General features: G+C 41.2%; 2 protein-coding genes across 11 annotated transcripts in view; one reads left to right on the top strand and one right to left on the bottom strand.

Annotated features, from left to right (window-relative positions):
• Positions 1-2,609, bottom strand: part of POLR1A (RNA polymerase I subunit A) — a 79,009-nt gene extending 76,400 nt beyond the window's left edge. The window contains exon 1 of the mRNA XM_005662406.4: positions 2,429-2,609. Within this exon, the coding sequence (XP_005662463.3) occupies positions 2,429-2,505 (77 nt within the window). The 5' untranslated portion in view covers positions 2,506-2,609. The remainder of the gene's footprint in view (positions 1-2,428) is intronic.
• PTCD3 (pentatricopeptide repeat domain 3) overlaps positions 2,373-22,421 on the top strand; it is a 37,171-nt gene continuing 17,122 nt past the window's right edge. For 2 of the 10 annotated variants that reach the window (XR_014839434.1, XM_085015662.1), the window contains exons 1-12: positions 2,947-3,063; positions 4,395-4,586; positions 5,160-5,212; positions 5,315-5,351; positions 7,844-7,889; positions 12,369-12,437; positions 12,805-12,909; positions 14,309-14,432; positions 17,541-17,656; positions 19,306-19,376; positions 20,440-20,527; positions 21,194-21,254. Coding sequence is in view for 7 of the 10 variants with exons in the window: in XM_085015662.1 (XP_084871788.1) it covers positions 4,555-4,586; positions 5,160-5,212; positions 5,315-5,351; positions 7,844-7,889; positions 12,369-12,437; positions 12,805-12,909; positions 14,309-14,432; positions 17,541-17,656; positions 19,306-19,376; positions 20,440-20,527; positions 21,194-21,254 (802 nt within the window). In the remaining 3 variants the exon portion in view is untranslated. 10 annotated transcript variants of the gene reach the window in all.

Genomic DNA, 22,421 nt, shown 5'->3' with positions numbered 1-22,421 from the left:
TTGCCGTGAGCTGTGGTGTAGGTTGCAGACGCGGCTCGGATCCTGCATTGCTGTGGCTCTGGTGTAGGCCGGTGGCCATAGCTCTGATTGGACCCCTAGCCTGGGAATCTCCATATGCCGCGGGAGCGGCCCAAGAAATAGCAAAAAGAGAAAAAAAAAAAAAAAAAAAAAAAACAACTTTTGCTTTTGGATGAAATAGTATCTATTTATGGCTAGTGATGATATAATTGAAATTTCTGGATCAGCATACTATTGTGCCTCAGGGGATCATCAATTCATTCCTTCATTCAATAAGAGGATGAAAGAAAGGAATGAAAAAACTCAAGGCCAGTGGAGAAACGGAAATATAAACAAGCACAAAAAGTAACTAGGACACCGTGATAGATAACTGTACTAGGTGTGGAAAGACCTCAGAAAATGAAGGAGGTGGAGGTGAGCCTTGAGAGTGGGAGAGGTGCTCTCTGGATGCCTGCTGGAGGGGGGCAGTGAGAGCAGGGAAGCAGATCTCTGGCTAAGGCCAGAGCATGCAAAGAAATAGACTAAGGAAAGGCCCAGATGTTAAAACAGAATGGCAGTTTATGGAATGGCAAGTGGTTTAGCAGGGCTGGGGAAGGGATGATGTTACAGCTAAAATCAACACGGCTCCAATTATGGCTAAACTTGTAGACTGAGCTAAGAAAGTACCATTTACCTGAGAAAAATGGAAAGCCTCTGGAGGGTTTTAAGGGTGACAGTAGCATCTACACTTTGGAAAATTAATTTTATTTTGTTATTATTTTCTTTTTTGGCCATCCCACGGCATATGGAGTTACTGGGCCAGGGATCAGATCCAAGCCGCAGTCACAACCTACACTGCAGCTGCAGCAAAGTGGATCCTTTACCAACCGTGCCCGCCAGGGATGGAACCTGCATCCTGGTACTGCAAGGACACCACCGATTCCATTGTGCCACAGAGGGAACTTCTGCAACACTAATTTTAACAGCAATGTAAAGGATGGACTAGACTGGTATAAGGGCAGGGAAGGTGGAAGAAAAAGAGATAAGTGTCTAATCTAAGAGAGCTATAGTAGTGATGAAAAGGAGAGTAGAGAATAATTAGATATGTAGGTGACACAAAGCAAGGGCCCAATAGGCAAATTAGATGTCAGGAGAAACAGGTCTAGAATTTGTGTCATGTCACAAAACTGTAATTATTTTGTACGAGCCTAGGTACACTATTTTGGAGGAGCAAGTTCTCCCTCCATTGCGGGGGAGAGGGGCTGTTGCTGAGTTTTTGGTGTATCTCATAGGTTTAAGACCTCTGTGTGAAATTCAAGTAGAGATGTCTAGAACACAGCTGAAAACATGAGTCTGAAAAACAGGGAAAAGAAATTTGTGCTGGAGATTTAAATTTGAGTATTAATCATGAAAACGGTGAATGTGTCTAAGCAGGACAATTAGGACAAGAAAGCTGTATGATCAGAACAGAATCTTGAGGAGTTTCACAGCAGCAGATACAAATCTGACTAGTAACCCTGAGGTTGCAGTTCAATCCCTGGCCTTGCTCAGTGGATTAAGGATCCGGCGTTGCCATGAGTATGGTGTAGGTCACAGACATGGCTGGGATTTGGCGTTGTGGCTGTGGTGTATACTGGCAGATATAGCTCTGATTAGACCCCTAGCCTGGGAACCTCCATATACCTTGGGTGCGGCCCTAAAAAGCAAAAAAAAAAAAAAAAAGAATAGAATCTCGAGGGATTGCAAGATTTAAGGAAAAGCCGAATTAGTTAAGGAGTCTGAGAAGAATTCTAAGATAAGCTATGAATACAAAGCCTTTGTTCACCAATGTGTCACGAATGCCAGGCAAAAACGGGATGATGGATAAATGTTTGTGGGTTGATAAACTGGTTGAGTAAAGGAGTAAGAAAGAAGTACTTGTCGCAAAAATAAAATCTAAAGACAATATGGTCCTGGAAAATATGAAGATTGTCAAATGCTGCAGTGATCAAAATGATTTAAGAGAACCCTTTTGATTTAGTATATAGGCGGAAAATATAGAAAGGTCCCAAGAGAGAGAAGTTGTCTTCTGAAAGGAGCCTTGAAGAATAACCATTTTATAGACGAGAAGAAGAATCATGTGCTTAGCAAACCGCGTCAGATAATTATAGTAACTCCACAAAGGTTGGCTAATTAGCGAAAAAGACTGGAAGATGATAACGCTGCAATCTGGGAACCTTCACCTCCCCACATACAAACTCTACTACCCCAGCCACGCTCTGCTCTAGGCAATGCCTGAGAGCGCAAGACGTTCCCGGGACTACGAGTCCCAGCAGGCCACGCGCCAGAAAGCCAGGGCCAGAGAGGAGCAACTGGGCTCAAGACCTTCTGGAAACGGTAGTTTACGGCCCCGACCGCAAGAGGTTCTGCGTGCTCCCCACCAACTCCTTACTTGAGCTCTTCGGCTGAATACATCCCGAAGGAAATGCCCTGCAGCCGCCGCCAGGGCATGTTCTTTGAGCCCAACATCCTCCAGGTCGGTTCCAAGCTCTGCTACCCAGACAGATATTCCAGCGGCCACGGGTAAGGTCTTAACGGGGCCTCAAGCCCGCTACCACCACGTGATTTAAACTGCGCTTGCGCGGGAGAAATGCTCGCTGGAAGGAGCAGTACATGGACGAGTTTACTTCTGTTGAGGGGGGAAGGAAAATAATTTCACGACTCTTGTTCTCCCTTTTATCTTGAAAACGATTGAAGACATATAAAACATAGAATTGATACTTTTTGGAAATGTCTTAGAGGAAAATTAGGCTTGTAGAGCCTTTAACTTCCCATATAAAGTATTTCAAACCATGAGTTTGAAACCTTTTTTACGATGGCTTTCGTCTTGTCGGTCTCAGCCAATAGCCGAGCTAGTCCCCGCCCACCTCCCTCTTAAGGTGGAGGGCGTGCTTTCCCAGCATGCTATGCGAAGACACCAAAGATGGCGGCTGTGGCCTCGGCTCGCTGGCTGGGGGTCCGCAGCGGGCTTTGCTTACCTCTGACGGGTCGGCGGGTGGGTCCATGTGGACGGACCCCCAGAAGCAGGTAAGAGAAACTTGGAGGACCCCTGAAAAAGACCCTGGGATCAACTTGGCCTTGTGTATCTTCTTTCCCCCTGAGAGCTGGGGAACAAGGTACTGGAGAAGATTGCGCGCGCTTGCGGCCGCGTACCGGGGAAGCCCGGCACGTGGATCCCGCGTCCTTGAATGAGGGATCCAAAAGCACTTCTTAAAGGGATATTTTTTGCTTGCTTGGCATACGCCGGGATTAAAATTCTTGGCAAGATTAGGGTCCCGATGTTGTTGAGCTTGCATTTTAGTGAGTGTGGTTATTAGCAACCCCGCCACAAGCTTTAAGTAAAAAATTTTATCGTCCCTTATCTGTTTTCACCCGCCGGAGAGGACCAGGGTAAATCAGGTCTTATCAAATTAAAGGCAGATTATGGATTCCGTTGTATGCTGGTTGTTTGGCCAAAGAAATCATCTAGGTGTCCATAAAAACAGAAAAGTCTAAAAGTTCTGAATAGGATTGCTGTGATTGTTAAAGCTTGGCATATGTATCATTTGTGTGGTTTTTTTCCCACTCAGTACAAACAGTGGTGTTGTTGGAAGTATGAGAGACGGGAATTTGTTGTAAAAAGTTTGAAAACGACCTAGTTTTAAATTCACCGTTTGCCATTTCCTTTGCGAGGTGGTAGGAGATAAATACCTTTATGTGAAGGTGGGTGCTAGTAATAGTCATCTGAAAAGTTGTGAGGAATGAATGGAATGTTTAATTTACAGTATAAGTTTTATATATAATACTCTCCTCCAACTCTCCTCACAACGAAAGAGAAAACGCTCCACCTGGTACTGCAGCAGCCTCACTGCTGCTGTTCAATCCCAGTTCCTTTCCTGGAAGTCCCCAAAGTTTATATTTTTCTACATGTTTCTTTTGCTTTAACAGCAGCACCTGTCAGCATTCATCCAGAAGACAGCAGTGTGTGTGTTCTGCACATACATGTCATGAGAAACAGCACAATTTGAAAGAGTTCATCCCGTCCTAAAGTCGATCCCTATCGGGGAAGTGTAATTTTAAAATGGTGTCTGAGATCAAACATAACCAGTAGAGGAAGTAATCGTCCAGTAACAACTTGGCAATCTTCTGAGTGATAACCAATGCCATTTAGGAAGGAAATACACAAGATAGCATATATCCTTTCTTATCTCTGGGGTAGGTTGACTACTTTTTAGTGTGATCATAACATTTTAAAATCACGTCATTGGTCAATGATCTTTTTTTTCTTTTTTAGGGCTGTTTGGATTTGGTTCCTCAAGACTTTATCTCTTTTAAATTTTTTTTTCTTTCTTTCTTTCCTTTTTTTTTTTTTTTTTTAGGGCCATAATCACGGCTTATGGGAAGTTCCTAGGCTAGGGGTTGAATCAGAGCTACAGCTGCCAGCCACAGCCACAGCAATGCAGGATCCAAGCCTCGTCTGCAACCTGTACCACAGCTCACAGCAACGCTATGTACTTAACCCACTGAGCGAGGCCAGGGATGGAACCCACATCCTCTTGGATACTAGTCAGGTTCGTTACTGCTGAGCCACAAAGGGAACTCCACTGATTCTAATTTTAGGTTAAATACCAACAACTCCCAAGTTTAAATTAGGACGTATATTTGGTATATTCCTGATTGTTGAAGGAAATGGGATGGAAGGCCATGGTGATTTCAGTTTCGTAATTTGTCATAATTGCTTTAAGTGGGATAGTCTTTGTCATTAGGGTGTTATCCACATAAAAGCAGGACTTGATTAAATTTTCCTTTTTTACCTCAATATTTTAGGTTCCCAAAGTTGAAAATCCCTTATATTTCAGATCAGCTTCTCAAATTGTTCAAGTGCTACTAAATTTTTTCTTTTTCTCTGATTTTATTTAATTAGATTGTCTGATTTAAAAAATTTTTGTCTATGTCTTGTACGTATTTTGTAATGGTTTTGAATTTGCCACTAAGGCCATGTCTTTTCAGCATATATTGACATTAATTATTGAGTTAGTTTGATCCACGGTGATTGGAAAATTATGGCTCATTTGCACACAGGTGGAGGTGAGGTGGACTATTAATGACTATTAGCTTTAGGGCTTTTTTTTTTCCCCCTACAGATTTTATTCTGGAAGTGCAGCTCACCCAGAGGTTGAAGGTGCTAATGTAACAGGTATATAAAAATATTTGAACTACTACCACTTTTATATTAGCGCATTATACTTCTTTACCTTAGCAGTGTTGAGAAACATTCATTTTTATTTCTTCCTTTAAGGGATTGAAGAAGTGGTCATTCCAAAAAAGAAAACTTGGTGAGTATTCAGTGTCATTTAGCAAGTGGTTAAGTGGTAATTATGAGTGAAACATTGTTAGGTAAAGAGCTAGTGACTGGAAGAAAAACAAGAGAGCATTCTTGGGGAGGGGGCTACTGAGAGGAGAAAAGCTTAGGGGGATCTAAACATGGAAAAGGAAAGTGGAGAGTAGTGAGTGAATGGGTTTAATTAAGGGTTAAAAGACCTTCTGAACTAAATTTGGGTTAATATTTATGTAATAATGGTCAATCATAAGTATTATCATTAGAATAACTTTATTTTTTATTTTTAATTTTTTTGTTTTTTTAAGGCCTCTCCCAAAGCATATGGAGGTTCCCAGGCTAGGAATCAAATCAGAGTTGTAGCCGCTGGCCAACACCATAGCCGAGCTACGTCTGTGACCTACGCCACAGCTCACGTCAACACCGGATCCTTAGCCCACTGAGCAAGGCATGGGATCGAACCTACATTCTCATGGATGCTAGTCAGGGAATGACTTCTTTTTGAAAGAAGTTTTTACACTGTTGGGAGACAAGTATTTATGGTCTTTAATGAGGTATAAAATAAAATTGTGTGGACTGCAAAATTTAGCTTTTTTAACTCATGGTTAGATCATTGAACAAATTGTTTTATTTATTCAACATTTGTTGAATATGTAAGAACTAAAATAACTTCACCAAAGTTTGTGTAAGTGTTATTATCTAATTGTTTAAAGATCAGTTTTGTAGTATGACCTGGAGACTCCTAGTTCATGTGGAGGTCGGGGGTGGGGAAGCTTTCTTAAATTCCTTAATTTCCTTAGTTACTTAATTAATTAACTAATGGTTATTGCCAAAATGGGAGTTAAGTAAATTGAGCATGCAAAAAGGCATTTATCAGCAATCACTCAACTCAAGCATATTATTTAATCTGTCTGTGCCATAGGAAAATATGGTACCTGTTTCAGAGGATCAAATGAGCATTTGAACAGTTGCCACATAATCAGATCTCAGATGATAACTATTATTTTGAAGTTCCAGGATTGGAGTTCCCATTGTGCCTCAGGGGGTTAAGAACTGGACTTAATCTCTACAAGGCTGTGGGTTTAGTCCCTGGCTTCCCTCAGTGGGTTAAGGATCTTGTGTCGCTGCAAGCTTAAACACAGGCCTGCAGCTACACCTGCAATTTGACCTCTAGCCCAAGAGCTTCCATGTGCCACAGGTGCGGCCGTTAAAAAAAATAAAGTTCTAGGGTATAACATTTTTTTATATAAGTTGTACATATACATTTAGTTTAGTAGAATTGATTTTTTTGGATGTACTGTTTTATGCTTTAATTTTTAGTGACTACATAGTGTGATATTATCTGGAAATATATAGGTTCATTTTTGTTTTCACTGACCTGAGAACCAGAACCAAGATAAGACTAGAAATATATGTATGTATGAATAAGGCATTGAGTGGCATTCCAGTCCATTGCACTTTACCAACCTATTGTGCCGCTATCCCTGACAGAGATGCCACTGAGCATACAGAGAGGGAGTGTATTGAGGGTGCAGTCAGAAGGCTTGCGCATAATTGAGTCATGTGCATATTTTACATTTTCTTAGATTCATTCTACATATGTAACTAACTGTATACACATGATTAGAGGCTACGTAGGATAGGATCAAGAGTGGTTGTATTATACTAATCAAGGTAAGTATTACTGAAAAGGTAGAAGTTTAGCTGTACCTTAAAATGGTCACATTATTTTATTGGCATCAGGATCACTTAGAAGTTTTGTTTAAAATGCAAATCCTTCAGGTGATTTTTATGATCCTTATGGTATGAGGCCCACAGATAGAGAAAACAGTAAGGTACGGCAGGACATGACCGTGATTTCTCTGGTGGTAGGAAGACACCACACAGGCAGGGCTGTGAAAAATGCACTGATAGAACAGGTGAAATAAGATAGTTGATAGAGAGCATTGGTTGGCAAATTGAGGCCTATTTATTTATTTAGTCTTTTCTAGGGCTGCACCCACGGCATATAGAGGTTCCCAGGGTAGGGTCTAATTGGAGCTTTAGCCATTGGCCTACACCACAGCCACAGCAATGCAGGATCCGAGCCACATCTGCAACCTACACCACAGCTCACGGCAACGCTGGATCCTTTACCTACTGAGGGAGGCCAGGGATCGAACCTGCAACCTCATGGTCCCTAGTCAGATTTGTTAACCACTGAGCCATGACGGGAACTCCCGAGGCCTATTTATAGTGCTTGAAGTAAGAATGGTTTTTACACTTTTTATGATTGAAAAAAGCTACAAGAAGCCATCTCATGACATGAAAATTCATAATTCAGTATCAGCTAAATTTGGGGGGAGGCACAGCCTCGCTAATTTGTTACTAATTTGTTAACTAGTTTGTGGCTACTTTTTGGGGGGGCTACACCCTTTCTGAGAGTAGAATCATTTGTTCACTTTGTCTGAAAAGCCCTGGTGAGGGTTAACTTATGGTTCTCATTCTTAGGGACAAAGTGGCCATTCTTCAGGCACTTGCATCCACAGTACACAGGGTAAGTAGGATTTTTTTTTTCTTAATCTAACCCAACTAATAATTTAATATTCATACCTCTTCATTATCCACGATTAAACTGTTGTGAATTTGGAAAGTTTCTTAGTTATCTAGTCCAGTCCTTTTATGTGACAAATGAGAAAATTAAAACTTTCAAACCCAGGGCTGATTAGAATATTAAAAGTCTTGACTTAGTACTGTATGTTTTATCTCCAAATTAAGTGTTTTTATATACTATGCCAGTGGTTTTTAAACTTAATCTCCTGAAGAGCTTGTTGAAATGCATGTTCCCCGGGAATGGTTTGGATGTCAAACTGTAATGCAAGTGACTTGTAGACCAGTTTGAGGATAGTGTACCCACCATGCTGGAAGTAGTGCAGTGATTAAGAATCTAGGTCTTGGAGCCAACTGTATTGTTTTTATCACAAAGTTACATTTTTTCTTGATGTTTCTGTTTCTTTATCTGTAAAATGGGTATTGTATTATAGCACCAAACCTCGAGGTTTTGGTGAGAATTAAATGAGTTAGTACACGTGAAAGGGTTTAGGACAGTGTCCAGCACAAAGGACATGCTCGGTAATTGCTAGCTATTTCTTTATTGCTACAACTATCTTCGTAACCTATTTGTGATAATTTCCTCTCTTAGCACTTCAAGAATAGAGTTTGTAGTCTGATGGATAGACTGAACCCCTAATAAGTGCCTCAGAAATGGAACTTTATGATTGTTTTTCATTAGCTGGAAATTATACTTTCAATATTAGCTGTTGGGGAAATGTCTAAAGTAATTGAGTTCTTTCTTTTTGCCACAATATCTACATGGATACAGATCCTTCTTGAGGTTGTTGTCACAGATTTCGAGAATTGTTCTTCTGTTGTAGACGTTAAACTTAGAGGTTGTTGGCCAGGTATGCACCGATATACCCTAGCAGTTTCTGAGGAAGGGTTTTTAAATCCTGCATCTCCACACTAGCAAGACATTGAGATTTTCAGCTCGCTTATCCATAAATAGGTACCTGAAATGTAAACTAGAGAAACTGGCCTCTGAGATTGTTCTCAGTTTTTCAATGAGAATATCCCAGGACCCTTCAAAGAATTTATAGTATTATGTGTACAGTTGTCTGACTTGTCTGGGTTTAGGCCCTTAAAATCCAAGGGATGGTCTTTCAGTAACCACACATTCTGCCCTTAACAGTGCCTTGCCAGGCACTGTGCTGGTTGTGGAATTGAGACCCAGTCCTTGCACGGTTCCTGCAGAGGGAGGCTGAAGGAGCATTGAGGAGAGTGTGCCTAACCCAGACTGGGAAAGGACTTTGAGAAGAGCTGATACTTGGTTGGTAACTTGGAAGGTGAGAAGTGGGGATAGTGGGAAAGAGCATTCAATGCAGTGGCCACACCACAAGCAGAGACAAAAAAGCACAGAATGAGTAGGTTGTGTGGGGGAGGCAAGGATTTGAGGGGTAGAGAAATGAGAAGTGAGGCAAGAGTGTGAATGCTATGCTAGGGACTTCAGATTTTTATCCAAGTCCATTAAAGGATAAAAAAGGAAATCTTAGAAAAGACAGCAATGTGAGTACTCCGTGGTGTGATAAAAATCTTAACACGTCCAAAACCTAACTCCTTCCCTCTAAACCTCACACGTTTCTCTGCTGTCTCATTAATGGCAGCTGCGTGCTTCTAGTTGCTCCTCTCATTTTTGGTGCTGCATGTTAGTAAATCCTGTTTCTTCCTTCAAAATATTTTTCCTGAGGACCACACCCAGGTGCAGAGGTTTGGTAGGCAGATTCACTGGGGCCTCAGCTTGTGGTCCTACAGCTTCCTTTTGTTACAGTGAAAAGACAGCAAAATCAGAAAAAGGAGAAGCCACGCAACGTGGAGTCCAAAGGAAACCAGGAGAAAGTTTCCAAGAGTCTTTTCCCAGTGGCACACTGAATTCCTTTAGCAGAGGTGTGACGTACATGGAAAAGTCTTTGAGGAACACTCATTAGAGGCATGGTACCTAGAATCTGTCCCTGGCACATACCAAAATTCCACACTCCCAGAAGGAAAACAGGTGTTGAGCATAAGCCATGTAGTACATAGGCCAGTGAACCATTCTTAACAGTACTGGGAATGGTTGGACCCTCCAAAAATCCAAGTCCCAGATACCCACCAGGCCTTGAAAGCAAGGTTTTCTAAGGATAGCAGTTTCAAGCCTTGGTAACTTGTTTTTCTGCACAGTATCCAAATGCTGAGTGTTTGTCCAAGCCACCATTACCTCTTCCTATCTTGGATTAATTACAAGAGTCTCTGTTCTCCTCACTCCCTCAACTTCCTACACACTCAGACTCTTCTCTATTAAGTAGCCATAGTGACCCTGTTAAAATGGTAAATCACATTGCTCTTCTACTCAGAACTCAAGTGGCTTATTGGTCATCATTGAAAAGAACCCAAAGTTCATCAGAAGGCCCTAGGCCCTAGGTGATCCCAGCCACCACCACAGCCATTTTTACCGCGTCTCCCACCGTCTTCCTTGCTCACTCTGCTGTAGCTGATCCTTAGTTTCTTAGCAGATGTACATCTGCCCCAGGGCTTTAATGTTTGCTTTTTGTTCTGCCTGGAATATTTTTAACAGATAAACCCATAGAATTTATTCCTTCATCTCAAGTTTTTTCATTGAGGCCTTCCCTGACCACACCATTTAAAATTGTATCTTTTTTTTCTGATATTGATCCCTCTCTCTTTTTTTTTTTTTTTTTTTTTTGCAATGCAGTTATCTCCTTTAAATATATTACTGCATGTTTTATTTATTTTGTTTATTTTCTAGAGTTTTTTTTGTCCCCATTAGGTTGTGAGCTCTGAGAGGGTGTGGGATTTTGTTGTCTCCCTGGTAGGTAAGGTAATGCCTGGCATACATGAGGTGCCCAGTAAATACTGAGTGAGTGAATAAGGAAGGCACTGAACTAAGGCAGTGGCAGTTGGGATAAGGGACAGCGGGTAGGTAGGGGATATTAACACACTAAAGTTGGCCACACCTGATGACAGTTTTGGTAAAGTAATGGAGGAGGATCTTTGGCTTGGATTGCAGGGTGCTTGGTGCCATTCACTGAGATAAGATGACAAATAGCTCTTTCAGGGAACTTCATTTGGGGATAGATTTATTTTGAGGCATCTGAGCAGCAGGGCCAGAGAAGTTGTTTCTCAGAATCCATGAAAGGCTTGGACATTGTTGAGGGAGGAAAATGGGAAACAAATATGAAGAATAAGCCTGGTAAAAGAAATCCAGCATATCACCAAAACTAGAGGTCCCAGCCAGGTGTTTGATAAGGATGGTGGGTGGGACAGAGCCACTTGGTAATCAGAGAGTCATAGACCAGGGCAGCTACCCTATAACAGCTCCCTCCAGGTTGCCATTACTTACCCACCACATCTTGGTGGAGAGTGATATAACCAGATGAAATGAGCCTCAAATGAATGCAAAAGGGATATGGGTTTTCAATATGGCTGCGGAAAGCTGTGGATTCCCCCCCCCCATCCCCCCAAAAAAGCACTGCCTCCGTTCCCTAGGTGTGAGCCTCCTTTCCTTTAGAGCCACAGGGAAGCTCTCCCCTGGAGAGGTCAGGTCAGTACAACACGGTATCAAGGGGACAGTCAGAAGAGATTCAAGAGGTAGGTTGAGTTTTTCCTGTGGCACAAAGGTCCCAGAAGATGCAGGGAAGGGGGCTCTGGGGGAGAGGTGAAGGCTAGAGGAAGTAATGTGGGGACCATTCTAAGTTAGCCCCAGTGGTGCTGGAGAGTTACTTCACTCAGGGCTTTACTTAGAACAACTTTGTATAAAGTATAGACCCTTGGGTGGCAGGACATGGGAGAAGCTGCCGCTGTTCCCACCTCCTGAGAGGGCCAGTGGGTAGTTTCCTCCGTTTAAAGGAGAGCCTGGTGCAGGAAACTGGGGCCCAGGCTAGTTAATTTAGAGGCTCTTTTACCTTGAGTTTAAAAGAGCAGTAGGCTCTGGTGATGGCAGCCTCTAATTAGAAAGCAGTCCTGGGAGTTTGAGCCATTGTTTGCTTTAAGTTGTGCATAATTATAACCAAATCTTCCAGAGCCAAGGGTACAGTGTAGGTATTAGAATTTGTCTCTACACACACACGAAAACACACATTTTTGCATGTGTGATACATGACATCACCAAAACCCTCAAGGTTCTCCTAATAAAAATCTATCTGAAGGAGTTCCTCTTATGGTGCAGTGGAAATGAATCCTACTAGGAACCATGAGGTTGTGGGTTTGATCCCTGGCTTTGCTCATTGGGTTAAGGATCTGGTGTTGCTGTGAGCTGTGGTGTAGGTCACAGATGCGGTTCGGCTCTGGCATTGCTGTGGGTATGGTGTAGGCCAGCAGCTGTAGTTCCAATTGGACCCCTAGCCTGGAAATCTCCATATGCCACGGGTGCAGCCCTAAAAGTAAATAAACAAATCTACCTGAAGAGACTTTGTCTTCTCCACAGGATAGCACAGCTGCCCCTTATGTGTTTCAAGATGATCCTTATCTCATACCAACATCCTCTGTGGAATCTGTGAGTATTTTTATATAACTTGTCCAGTATTTTATCTTCTTAGTTTGTGTACAAGGGTTTATATATTAAAAGTTTAGAGATTGGCTGTGGAGGGGGTATTTGGTTTGGATTTTTTTCCCACTGTAGAGCAGTCCACTCACTGTAAGTGCGTTGTTTTTATGTACCACAGGCTGTGTGTGAGATGTAAACTGAAGCTATGTCACACTCAGCAGAGGTGGATAAATTACAATTATGTAATTTAACTTCTGTCTTGAATTCTGTGTATTATTGAGTTCTTTTTAGGGGGCAGGGGGCATAATTCTTGCTGAGGGTGTAACTTGCATTACATGTAATACTGATTTATATCTAAATCTTTTTCTTTATATAGCATTCATTTTTGTTGGCAAAGAAGTCTGGGGAGAATGCAGCAAAATTTATTATTAATTCATACCCAAAATATTTTCAGAAGGACATAGCTGAACCTCATATACCGGTAAGGAGAGGTAAATGCAATTTTCAAGTAATACAATGTAAATGTAAATTAAATCAAGCTTTCATGGCTCATATTTGAGTAGTCATTTGAATGCCTGCGATATTTGGTGGAGAGTCTTTTAACGTATGTAGTTATCTTTGCTCACCATACTGTGATTATTAAGTTTTATTTATTTATTTATTGTGTGGGTTGTTTTTTTGTTTTGTTTTTTTTTTCCTTTGGTCTTTTTGCTATTTCTTTGGGCCACTCCTACGGCATATGGAGGTTCCCAGGCTAGGGGTTGAATTGGAGCTGTAGCCACCAGCCTACGCCAGAGCCACAGCAACGCGGGATCCGAGCCGCGTCTGCAACCTGCACCACAGCTCACAGCAACGCTGGATCGTTAACCCACTGAGCAAGGGCAGGGACCAAACACCCAACCTCATGGTTTCTAGTCAGATTCGTTAACCACTGCGCCATGACGGGAACTCCTTATTTATTATTTTTAAGCTATATGTATCTTCATTTTATTTGCTCCATTGCCTTCTGTGACACCAGACTCTTCAGACTTTATCTCTGTGACTGTTCCTATTGCCCTCAGTAGCTTTTCTCTCCACTCCTTAGGCCTTGATGTTTTTCTTAGGGTTCCATGCCCAGTCAGTTTCTTTTCTTCCTGTCTAAAGTCTTCCTGCTTTAGTGACCCTTACACTTCATTTGGCAATCTAGTGTATCAGCCTAGCTATCTCTACTTGGAACTCCAGATTGTAGTTCCAACTACCTCCATGGCAGGCAGCATTCTCACCCTTCTGAGATCATTTGTGTCATTTATCATTCACACTGTATCGTAATTATTTCCTTGTTTGCTTTCTTTGTTAGGTTGTGAGTACCTTGAGGGTGGAAAATAGTGGCCTAGCTTAGTACCTGGCGTAAAGTAGTAGACATTCAACAAGTGTTTGAGTAAATTAGTGAGGTAAAACAGCATTAAATGTTTAGAGAAGCAGTATCAAGGATGAAAGGGTTCTGCCTTTGGGAACTGGATATGCTCTGGCACTTTTAACCCAGGTTGGGAGGAAAGTGGGAAGGATGGTTTTAGCAAGGGAAAAGTTCAGCTCAAAGTTGGGATGTTTAGTTGGATATAGGATTCTTCAGTTACGGAGTAAATACTTAGATTTGGGTGCTTTTAAATTCTCTGCCCCAAGCTAAATAATCTTGTTTTGGAGACTGGAGAGGTTTTTTGATTTAAGTGGTATTCTATACAGAGACATTCATGTTAAAATGGTAAAATACCATCTGGTATGTGAAATATGAGTTGGAACCATGACGTTTTATTTTGATGTGCTAGTAATGAAATTTCTGTCCTCCTTGGTTGTCCTTTCACAGTGATCTGTTTATACTAACTTTAGCTGTCTTGTTTTCCTAGTGTTTAATGCCCGAGTACTTTGAACCTCAGATTGAAGATGTAAGTGAGGCTGCCCTGCAGGAACGAATCAAACTCAGAAAGGTCAAAGCTTCTGTGGACATGTTTGATCAGCTCTTGCAAGCAGGTGACTTAAGTTCATTTAAAGCCCCTGGGAATGTGGACTTGAAAGTGGGCCACAGTCATGTATATGACCCATGCATAGTTATGAGTACAAGTTACGAGTGCAACTATTCTTACTCTGCTCAGTGATCGTGTTTATATTTCTAATAGTTTAGTAAGTAGTATTTCAAGTTTTGCTTCAGTATCATTTTAAAGTTGTGGGTGGGCTAGAGTTGCAACTTTTTTTTTAATTACTTAATGAATTTTATTGCATTTATAGGTGTACAACAGTCATCACAACCAAATTTTATAGCATTTCCATCCCAAACCCTCAGTGCATCCCCCCACCCTCCAGCCTGTCTCATTTGGAAACTATACGTTTTTCAAAGTCTGTGAGTCGCTATCTATTCTGCAAAGATGTTCATTGTGTTCTTTTTTTTAGATTCCACATGTAAATGATAGCATTTGATGTTGGTGTCTCATTGACTGACTTGACTTAGCATGATAATTTCTAGGTCCATCCATGTTGCTGCAAATGCTGTTATTTCTTTCCTTTTAATGGCTGAGTAATATTCCATTGTGTATATGTACCACATCTTCTGTATCCACTCCTCTGTTGATGGACATCTAGGTTCCATGTCTTGGCTGTTGCATACAGTGCTTCAATGGACATTGGAGTACATGTGTCTTTTCAAGTTATGGTTTTCTCTGGATGGATGCCCAGGAGTGGAATTGCTGGATCAAATGGTAGTTCTATTTTTAGTTTTCTGAAGAATCTCCATACTGTTTTCCACAGTGGTCGCACCAATTTACATTCACACCAATGGTGTAACAGGGTTCCTTTTTCTTCACACCCTCTCCAGCACTTATTGTTTGTAGACTTTTTGATGATGGCCATTTTGGCTGGTGTAAGGTGGTACCTCATAGTGGTTTTGATTTACATTTCTCTAATAGATAGTGATGTTGAACATCTTTTCATGTGCTTTTTGGCCATCCATATGTCTTCTTTGGAGAATCGTCTGTTTAGATCTTCTGCCCATTTTTTGATGGGGTTTGCTTTTTTTTGGTATTGAGCAGTAAGAGGTGTTTATAGATTTTGGAGATTAATCCCCTGTCAGTTGATTCATTTGCAGAGATTTTCTCCCATTCTGTGGGTTGTCTTTTCGTTTTGTTTAGGGTTTCCTTTGCTGTGCAGAAACTTTTAAGTTTAATTAAATCCCATTTGTTTATTTTTGTTTTTATTGTCCTTACTCTAGGAGGTGGATCTGAAAAGATGTTGCTGTGGTTTATGTTTATGTTGGAGAGGGGCCTTTGTTTTCCTCTAAGAGTTTTATAGTATCTGGTCTTACATCTAGGTCTTTAATCCATTTTGAGTTTATTTTTGTGTACGGTGTTAGGAAGTGATCGAATTTCATTCTTTTACATGTGGCCATTCAGTTTTCCCAGCTCCACTTATTGAACAGACGACTGTCTTTCGTTTCTCCGTTGTATTCTTGCCTCCTTTGTCATAGGTTAGTTGACCGTAGGTGTGTGGGTTTATAGAGTTGCAACTTTTGTATGTTTTCCTCTTGTGCTGTATCATAGATAAAGAAATTTAATAGCCATTTCTCCTTAGCTTCTATTTTTAACATCGGGCATGGACATACTGTATTCACATTTTCTCTTTCTTTTGGGAGGTGTAAAAAAGACAAGAAAGAAATATTGTAAAAGGATCAGAGGCTCGGATAGATTCTGGCACTAATTAGCACTGTGGCCTTGGAAAAGTCCCTTGATTCTTCAGAGCTTCTGTCTTTTGCATCCTGTGGCTCTGAATTTAATCTGGATGAACTTTCAGGGGTGTATAGAGCTAGGTGGCTGGCTCGTAAGCTACTATGAAAATGTGCCTATATAGTAATATGGAAGGTAACAGGATTGTTTAAGTTTTAGAATCCAGAGTGCTGTTCATTGATTTGGGATAAAAATCAACCAAACATACCAGAGATAGAAATTGGACTGACTGAACCAGTAGAGTCTGGAATTCAACAAGAAACATTTGTAGACAGCTGTGTTTGAGAATTTTGGGGTGTGGCCTATATAAGCGTCGGATGCACAGATCAGTTACTGATACAGGTTATCATTTAGGGAGGCTTTACCTTCTACTTGTTAAATATCATTAACATCTTCAGAGTACTATGACTCCGTCTCTCTTACACGCTGTGTGATGTAGGCACATGCAGACATGCAGTAAACATTACTAAAGACTGTCAGACCCCATAGCCGAGAGTAATGGAACCAGTCAACATACCAGGAGAGGAAAGAGAAAATTTTATTATCAAGCCTTAATAAGTGTCAGACACTTTGCTAGGCATTTAATTCTATAACACCTTTTGAGTTAGTGTGCTTATAGTCATTTTATAAAGGACACTGACTGAAAGTAATCTTTCATGGTCACACAGCTCTGAGATAGTGTGACCCAATCAAGTTACATAGCATCACTTGTCCATTCTCCACTCTGCTGTGCTTTGTAAGTTTCCTGGTGGGCTTTTTTTTTTTTTTTTTTTTTTTTTTTTTTGACTGCCCTTGCGGCATGTAGAAGGCCCTGGGCCAGGGCTCGAACCCAAGCCACAACAATGACAATACCAGATCCTTAACCTGCTGAGTTACCAAGGAACTCCAGGAACATAACATTTTGAGCAACAATTTTTAAAAGGTTACTATAATTAGACTCTCTAGCATTTAGGCAATTTTTCCGTGAGGGCCTGGATCCAGGTGGAATAGTTCTGCTCGTGTTTGTAAAAATAGAACCGGGCCCAGGGGACTACTCATTTGCAGAGAATTCAGTTTGAAAATGATAGTTGGAAGCATAGGTCATTTCTTTGGAGGTATTAGTACATAAAATAAACAGACATAGAATCTAACTGGGTCTTGTATTTATCTTTTCTGTCCAACAAGTATTAGTAGGGATTGTGTCCTATCTGCATCACTCAGGCTGTTAAGCTGATGTGGAGTGTGTGCTTATCCATTGCTAAAGTGGTGGGTGATTCTAAATGTGTAGCCAGGCAGGCACAAGCTTGTAGAAAAAGTGAAGAACTTTAATAGACTTTGGTTCTTTGATGTTTCAAGGTTTCTTTCCCTTATTTTCTCCTACCCACAGGAACCACTGTGTCTCTGGAAACAACTAACAGTCTCTTGGATTTACTGTGTTACTATGGTAACCAAGAGCCCTCAGCTAATTATAACTTTCAGCAACGCGAACAGTCAGAAGAATTGGTAAGGACTTTGACAGTGATTTTTAAAGTTTCTTCTAGTAGTGATACCTTCTCAGACTAAGGCAGGTTCTTGTGCCTGTGTTAGGGTAGAAAAGGTGTGTTCTAAGGTATGTGGCACAGTACATAGCCTGGATATAAAGTGATGTGGAGGAAGAGAAAGATTTAAACAATTGTTTTAACCTGGGTTCCCTCCTTAAAAATATTTTGACCCTGGGGTTCCTGTTGTGGCTCAGGAATAATGAACCTGACTAGTATCCATGAGGACGTGGATTCAATCCTTGGCCCTGCTCTGTGGGTTAAGGATCCAGCATTGGTGTGAGCTGCAGTGTAGGTCAAAGATATGGCTCAAATCTGGCATTGCTCTGGCTGTGGTGTAGGCTGGCAGCTGCAGCTCCGATTCAACCCCTAGCCTGGGAACTTCCGCATGCCACAGGTGTGGCCCGAAAAGGACAAAAAATATTTTGGGAGTTCCTGTCACGGCTCAGTGGTTAACGAATCCAACTAAGAACCACGAGGTTGCGAATTTGATCCCTGGCCTTGCTCAGTGGGTTAAGTATCCGGCGTTGCTGAGAGTTGTGTTGTAGGTCACAGACGTCCTACAACAGTCCCCTCAAAAATTCATACATACATGGGCAGAAAGGAGTAAGCATACTCTGCTGGGGGTATGGCCTGCTGATGCGGAGTCATATTCTGTTCTCAAGCCAAGACTTTTATTTCCAGAAATAAATCTCAAAGAGATCTGCAGATCTGGTGAACAAAGATGTATGTATGACATTTTTCCTAATATGATAGTTAATATCAAAGTGTTGAAAACAAGCTAGATGTCCAGTAGTATGTGATTCAGTTATGGTGATGGCATATGGTGGTTCAGAGTGCTGGTGTAGGTTTATTTTCATGCTCTATTAAAACAGGCTCAACAACAATATAGCTTCCATTTTTATAAGCTATTTTCATCGGCATAAGGAAAATTGTATTAGAAATTGTTTCTCTCTGGATGATATATAATTATAGGTATTCTTACAGTTTATGTCTTAGGTCATTTTTCTCCACTAAATACAGATTATTTATGTACAGAGTATATAACTCAGTCTTTTAAAGTGCCATAGACAGTCACACCATACCTTCCAGAGAATCTTCTCCTTAATTCCCGGGTGGTTGGCCCTCTTCCCCTCAGGCCACAGAGCCAGCACCAGCTTGTCCTAGGCCAGCCAAGCCAGCCCCGTCTACGTCAGTCTCACCCCCAGAGCTTAGTATCTTAGCTTTTGTTGGGCCAGTGTTAGGCATTAATTATATTCCATTTCTGGTTATGTTGTCTTCTTTTGCTTTCACCCTAGTAAACACTTTCTGCACGGATCAATGCATTGTTTGAATTTCCGATTTCTCTCTCTGGGCCCAGTCATTCAGAACACTAGCTTCATCTCTCTCCGGGCTATCAGTCATTGCTTTAAGGGCCAGCTTTACTTTTCATCTGTAAATGAGTCTATTTACACTTAAGAAATTAGGGTGCTAGGTTTCCTTTTTGCCTTCTGCTGGACCTGTATTTTCTTTGCTTTTCTGAATGTTTATTGATTTGGTGACTTTTGAGGACCATAACTCAGAGAACACGTTCCATTATCATATTTTATATCTGTTGATGATGATTCATTTCAGGAAGAGGCCACAGAGGCAGATAATGAGAAATCTAAGACGAAGGCGGGTCATCATCTCGGAGTTACTTGGAGGTACATTACACATAATTAGAGCTTGTATTGTGGTTCCTTATGGTGGAATATTTCCCATCACCCCTCGAAGACAATTCAGATATGATCTTGTAATGTTTTCTGTGTGCAGTATAAATGTCACAGGTGATTTTCATGTGTTTGGCCCTTTTTTCATAAGCTCTTTACTTCCAACCAGTAGCACAAAGTTGACACTTGATTTTTTTCTTTTCCACCTAACGTCATATTACGTTCATGGTATGGTTCTTTTGGTAGTTTCATCAGTAGTCAAACCTTGCAGGCAGCTTACACCTTTCATTGTGAAACATTCAGAATTTTTGATTATGTTAGAATGCACGTATGCTAGAGCATGGTTTGAAATTAAGACTACTGGCCAGAATTTAAATTAACTGAGTACAGTGTCTAAATAAAAAAAAAGGTATTTCATATGGATGTCTGGAAAAGAAAAGCTATCATTAGTTTCTAAAGTCTTTTGGAAGTGATAAAATGAATAGAATCAAAAATTGAATTTCTTTAGTAGGCATAAATAATTTTGCATCATGGTTAAGAGCCTGGACTTTGGAGTAGCATTCTGGCCCAGAACCTGGTTTCTATCTGATTTCTAAAACATGTAGGTAACAGGGAGAATCAAGGTACGGCATGGTTTATATAAATAAGGTATTGATGGACGGAGGGAGGAGAATGTGGGCTAGAATGTGCCTTGTGTACATAGGCTAGAATAGGATAAAGGATTTAGGAGATACCACTTGTGGTTGCCTCTCGGGAATTATAGCTGATGGAAGGAGGGTGGGGGAAACTTTACTATGTACCCTGTTGTGCAGTTTGCTTTTTGTTTAACGCCTTGAGTCTATATTGCTTTTTTATGCAACATCTTTGAACCTCAGTTTTTCCCACTTTCAAAATGATAACCAAATCTTCCTCTGTGAGTGGCAAAAATTACTTGAAATTATATGCACGAAGTGCTTAATTAGCACAGTGCCTGGAAAATTGTTAAACTCTCAGTAAATTGTGGCTGTTACTGGTTTTTCCTGTTTCTGGTGATTACCATGTACTTTTTTGTGTCTAGAACAAAAAACAATGCTGAGAGAATCTTTGCTCTAATGCCGGAGAAAAACGCACATTCCTACTGCACAATGATCCGGGGAATGGTGAAGGTAACATTTCTTTTATGTATTTTTTTTTTTTTTTTTTTTTTTTTTTGTCTTTTTGCTATTTCTTTGGGCCGCTGCCGCGGCATATGGAGGTTCCCAGGCTAGGGGTCCAATCGGAGCTGTAGCCATTGGCCTACACCAGAGCCACAGCAACATGGGAGCCGAGCCGTGTCTGCAACCTACACCACAGCTCACGGCAACACCGGATCGTTAACCCACTGAGCAAGGGCAGGGACCGAACCCGCAACCTCATGGTTCCTAGTCGGATTCGTTAACCACTGCGCCACGACGGGAACTCCTCTTTTATGTATTTTTATATTTAATGCCCAACTAAATGAGGGTTCCTCAGCCTCAGAACGACTCACAGTTGGGCCAGGTGCTTCATTATGCAGGGGCTGGCCTATGCCTGAAGAGTATGTAGGAGCTGCCTCTACCCACTGCATGCTAGTGGTCTAGCCTTCCCAAATCACAGCTGTGAAAATAAAAAATATCTCCAGGCATTATCTAGTGTCACTGGGAAGCGAAAGTGGCCCCGTCGAGAACCACTGCACAGAGGATTTGCTTCTTGAGAACTGGGACTGTGTCTGTTTACTACTATGTTCTCAAGCCCTGCAAATATTTCTTAAACAGATTTGATGGTGCTTAATTTTTATCCTTTCCCTCTTCCAGCATCAAGCTCCTACGCAGGCATTAAACTTATATACTGTATTATTAAACAACAGACTCCGAGGTAAGTGTGTTTGGAGAATTCCCCTGTCGTTTCTTTCTGTCTCAAGCACCTGGAAACTGTCAGGGTCTGGCCTCAATTATGAGATCATTCTTTTTTTTTTTTTTTTTTTTTTTTTATTATTATTTTCCCACTGTACAGCAAGGGTGTCAGGTCATCCTTAGATGTATACATTGCAGTTACAGTTTTTTTCCCCCACCCTTTCTTCTGTTGCGACATGAGTATCTAGACATAGTTCTCAATGCTATTCAGCAGGATCTCCTTATAAATCTATTCTAGGTTGTGTCTGATAAGCCCAAGCTCCCGATCCCTCCCACTCCCTCCCCCTCCCATCAGGCAACCACAAGTCTCTTCTCCAAGTCCATGATTTTCTTTTCTGAGGAGATGTTCATTTGTGCTGGATATTAGATTCCAGTTATAAGTGATATCATATGGTATTTGTCTTTGTCTTTCTGGCTCATTTCACTCAGCATGAGATTCTCTAGTTCCATCCATGTTGCTGCAAATGGCATGATGTCATCCTTTTTTATGGCTGAGTAGTATTCCATTGTGTATAGATACCACATCTTCCGAATCCAATCCTCTGTCGATGGACATTTGGATTGTTTCCATGTCCTGGCTATTGTGAATAGGGCTGCAATGAACGTGCGGGTGCATGTGTCTCTTTTAAGTAGAGCTTTGTCCGGATAGATGCCCAAGAGTGGGATTGCAGGGTCATATGGAAGTTCTATGTATAGATTTCTAAGGTATCTCCAAACTGTTCTCCATAGTGGCTGTACCAGTTGACATTCCCACCAGCAGTGCAGGAGGGTTCCCTTTTCTCCACAGCCCCTCCAGCACTTGTTATTTGTGGATTTATTAATGATGGCCATTCTGACTGGTGTGAGGTGGTATCTCATGGTAGTTTTGATTTGCATTTCTATGAGCTCATTCTTAATCTTTGCCGTGGTGTTGGTGATCAGAGCTGGAGTCAAGAGCTGCAGAAAAGAGTGGCTTCCTAGTTTTGAGGACACGTGTGCATTACCACTTTGCCTTTAATCTTCAACCCCCAATTTTTTTATGATTTTTATTTTTCCCATTATAGTTGGTTTACAGTGTTCTGTCAGTTTCGACTGAACAGCACAGTGACCCAGTCACACACACATATATATATATATATATATGTTCTTT

This window comes from Sus scrofa, chromosome 3 (genome assembly GCF_054392235.1).
Source record: "Sus scrofa isolate SSC_HxYL_T2T_F1_AM1 chromosome 3, Sscrofa_HxYL_maternal_Yorkshire_Landrace_v2.0, whole genome shotgun sequence".
NCBI lineage: Eukaryota > Metazoa > Chordata > Mammalia > Artiodactyla > Suidae > Sus > Sus scrofa.
The sequence above is the reverse complement of the archived record's forward strand: the minus strand, read 5'-3'. Positions and strand labels throughout refer to the sequence as shown.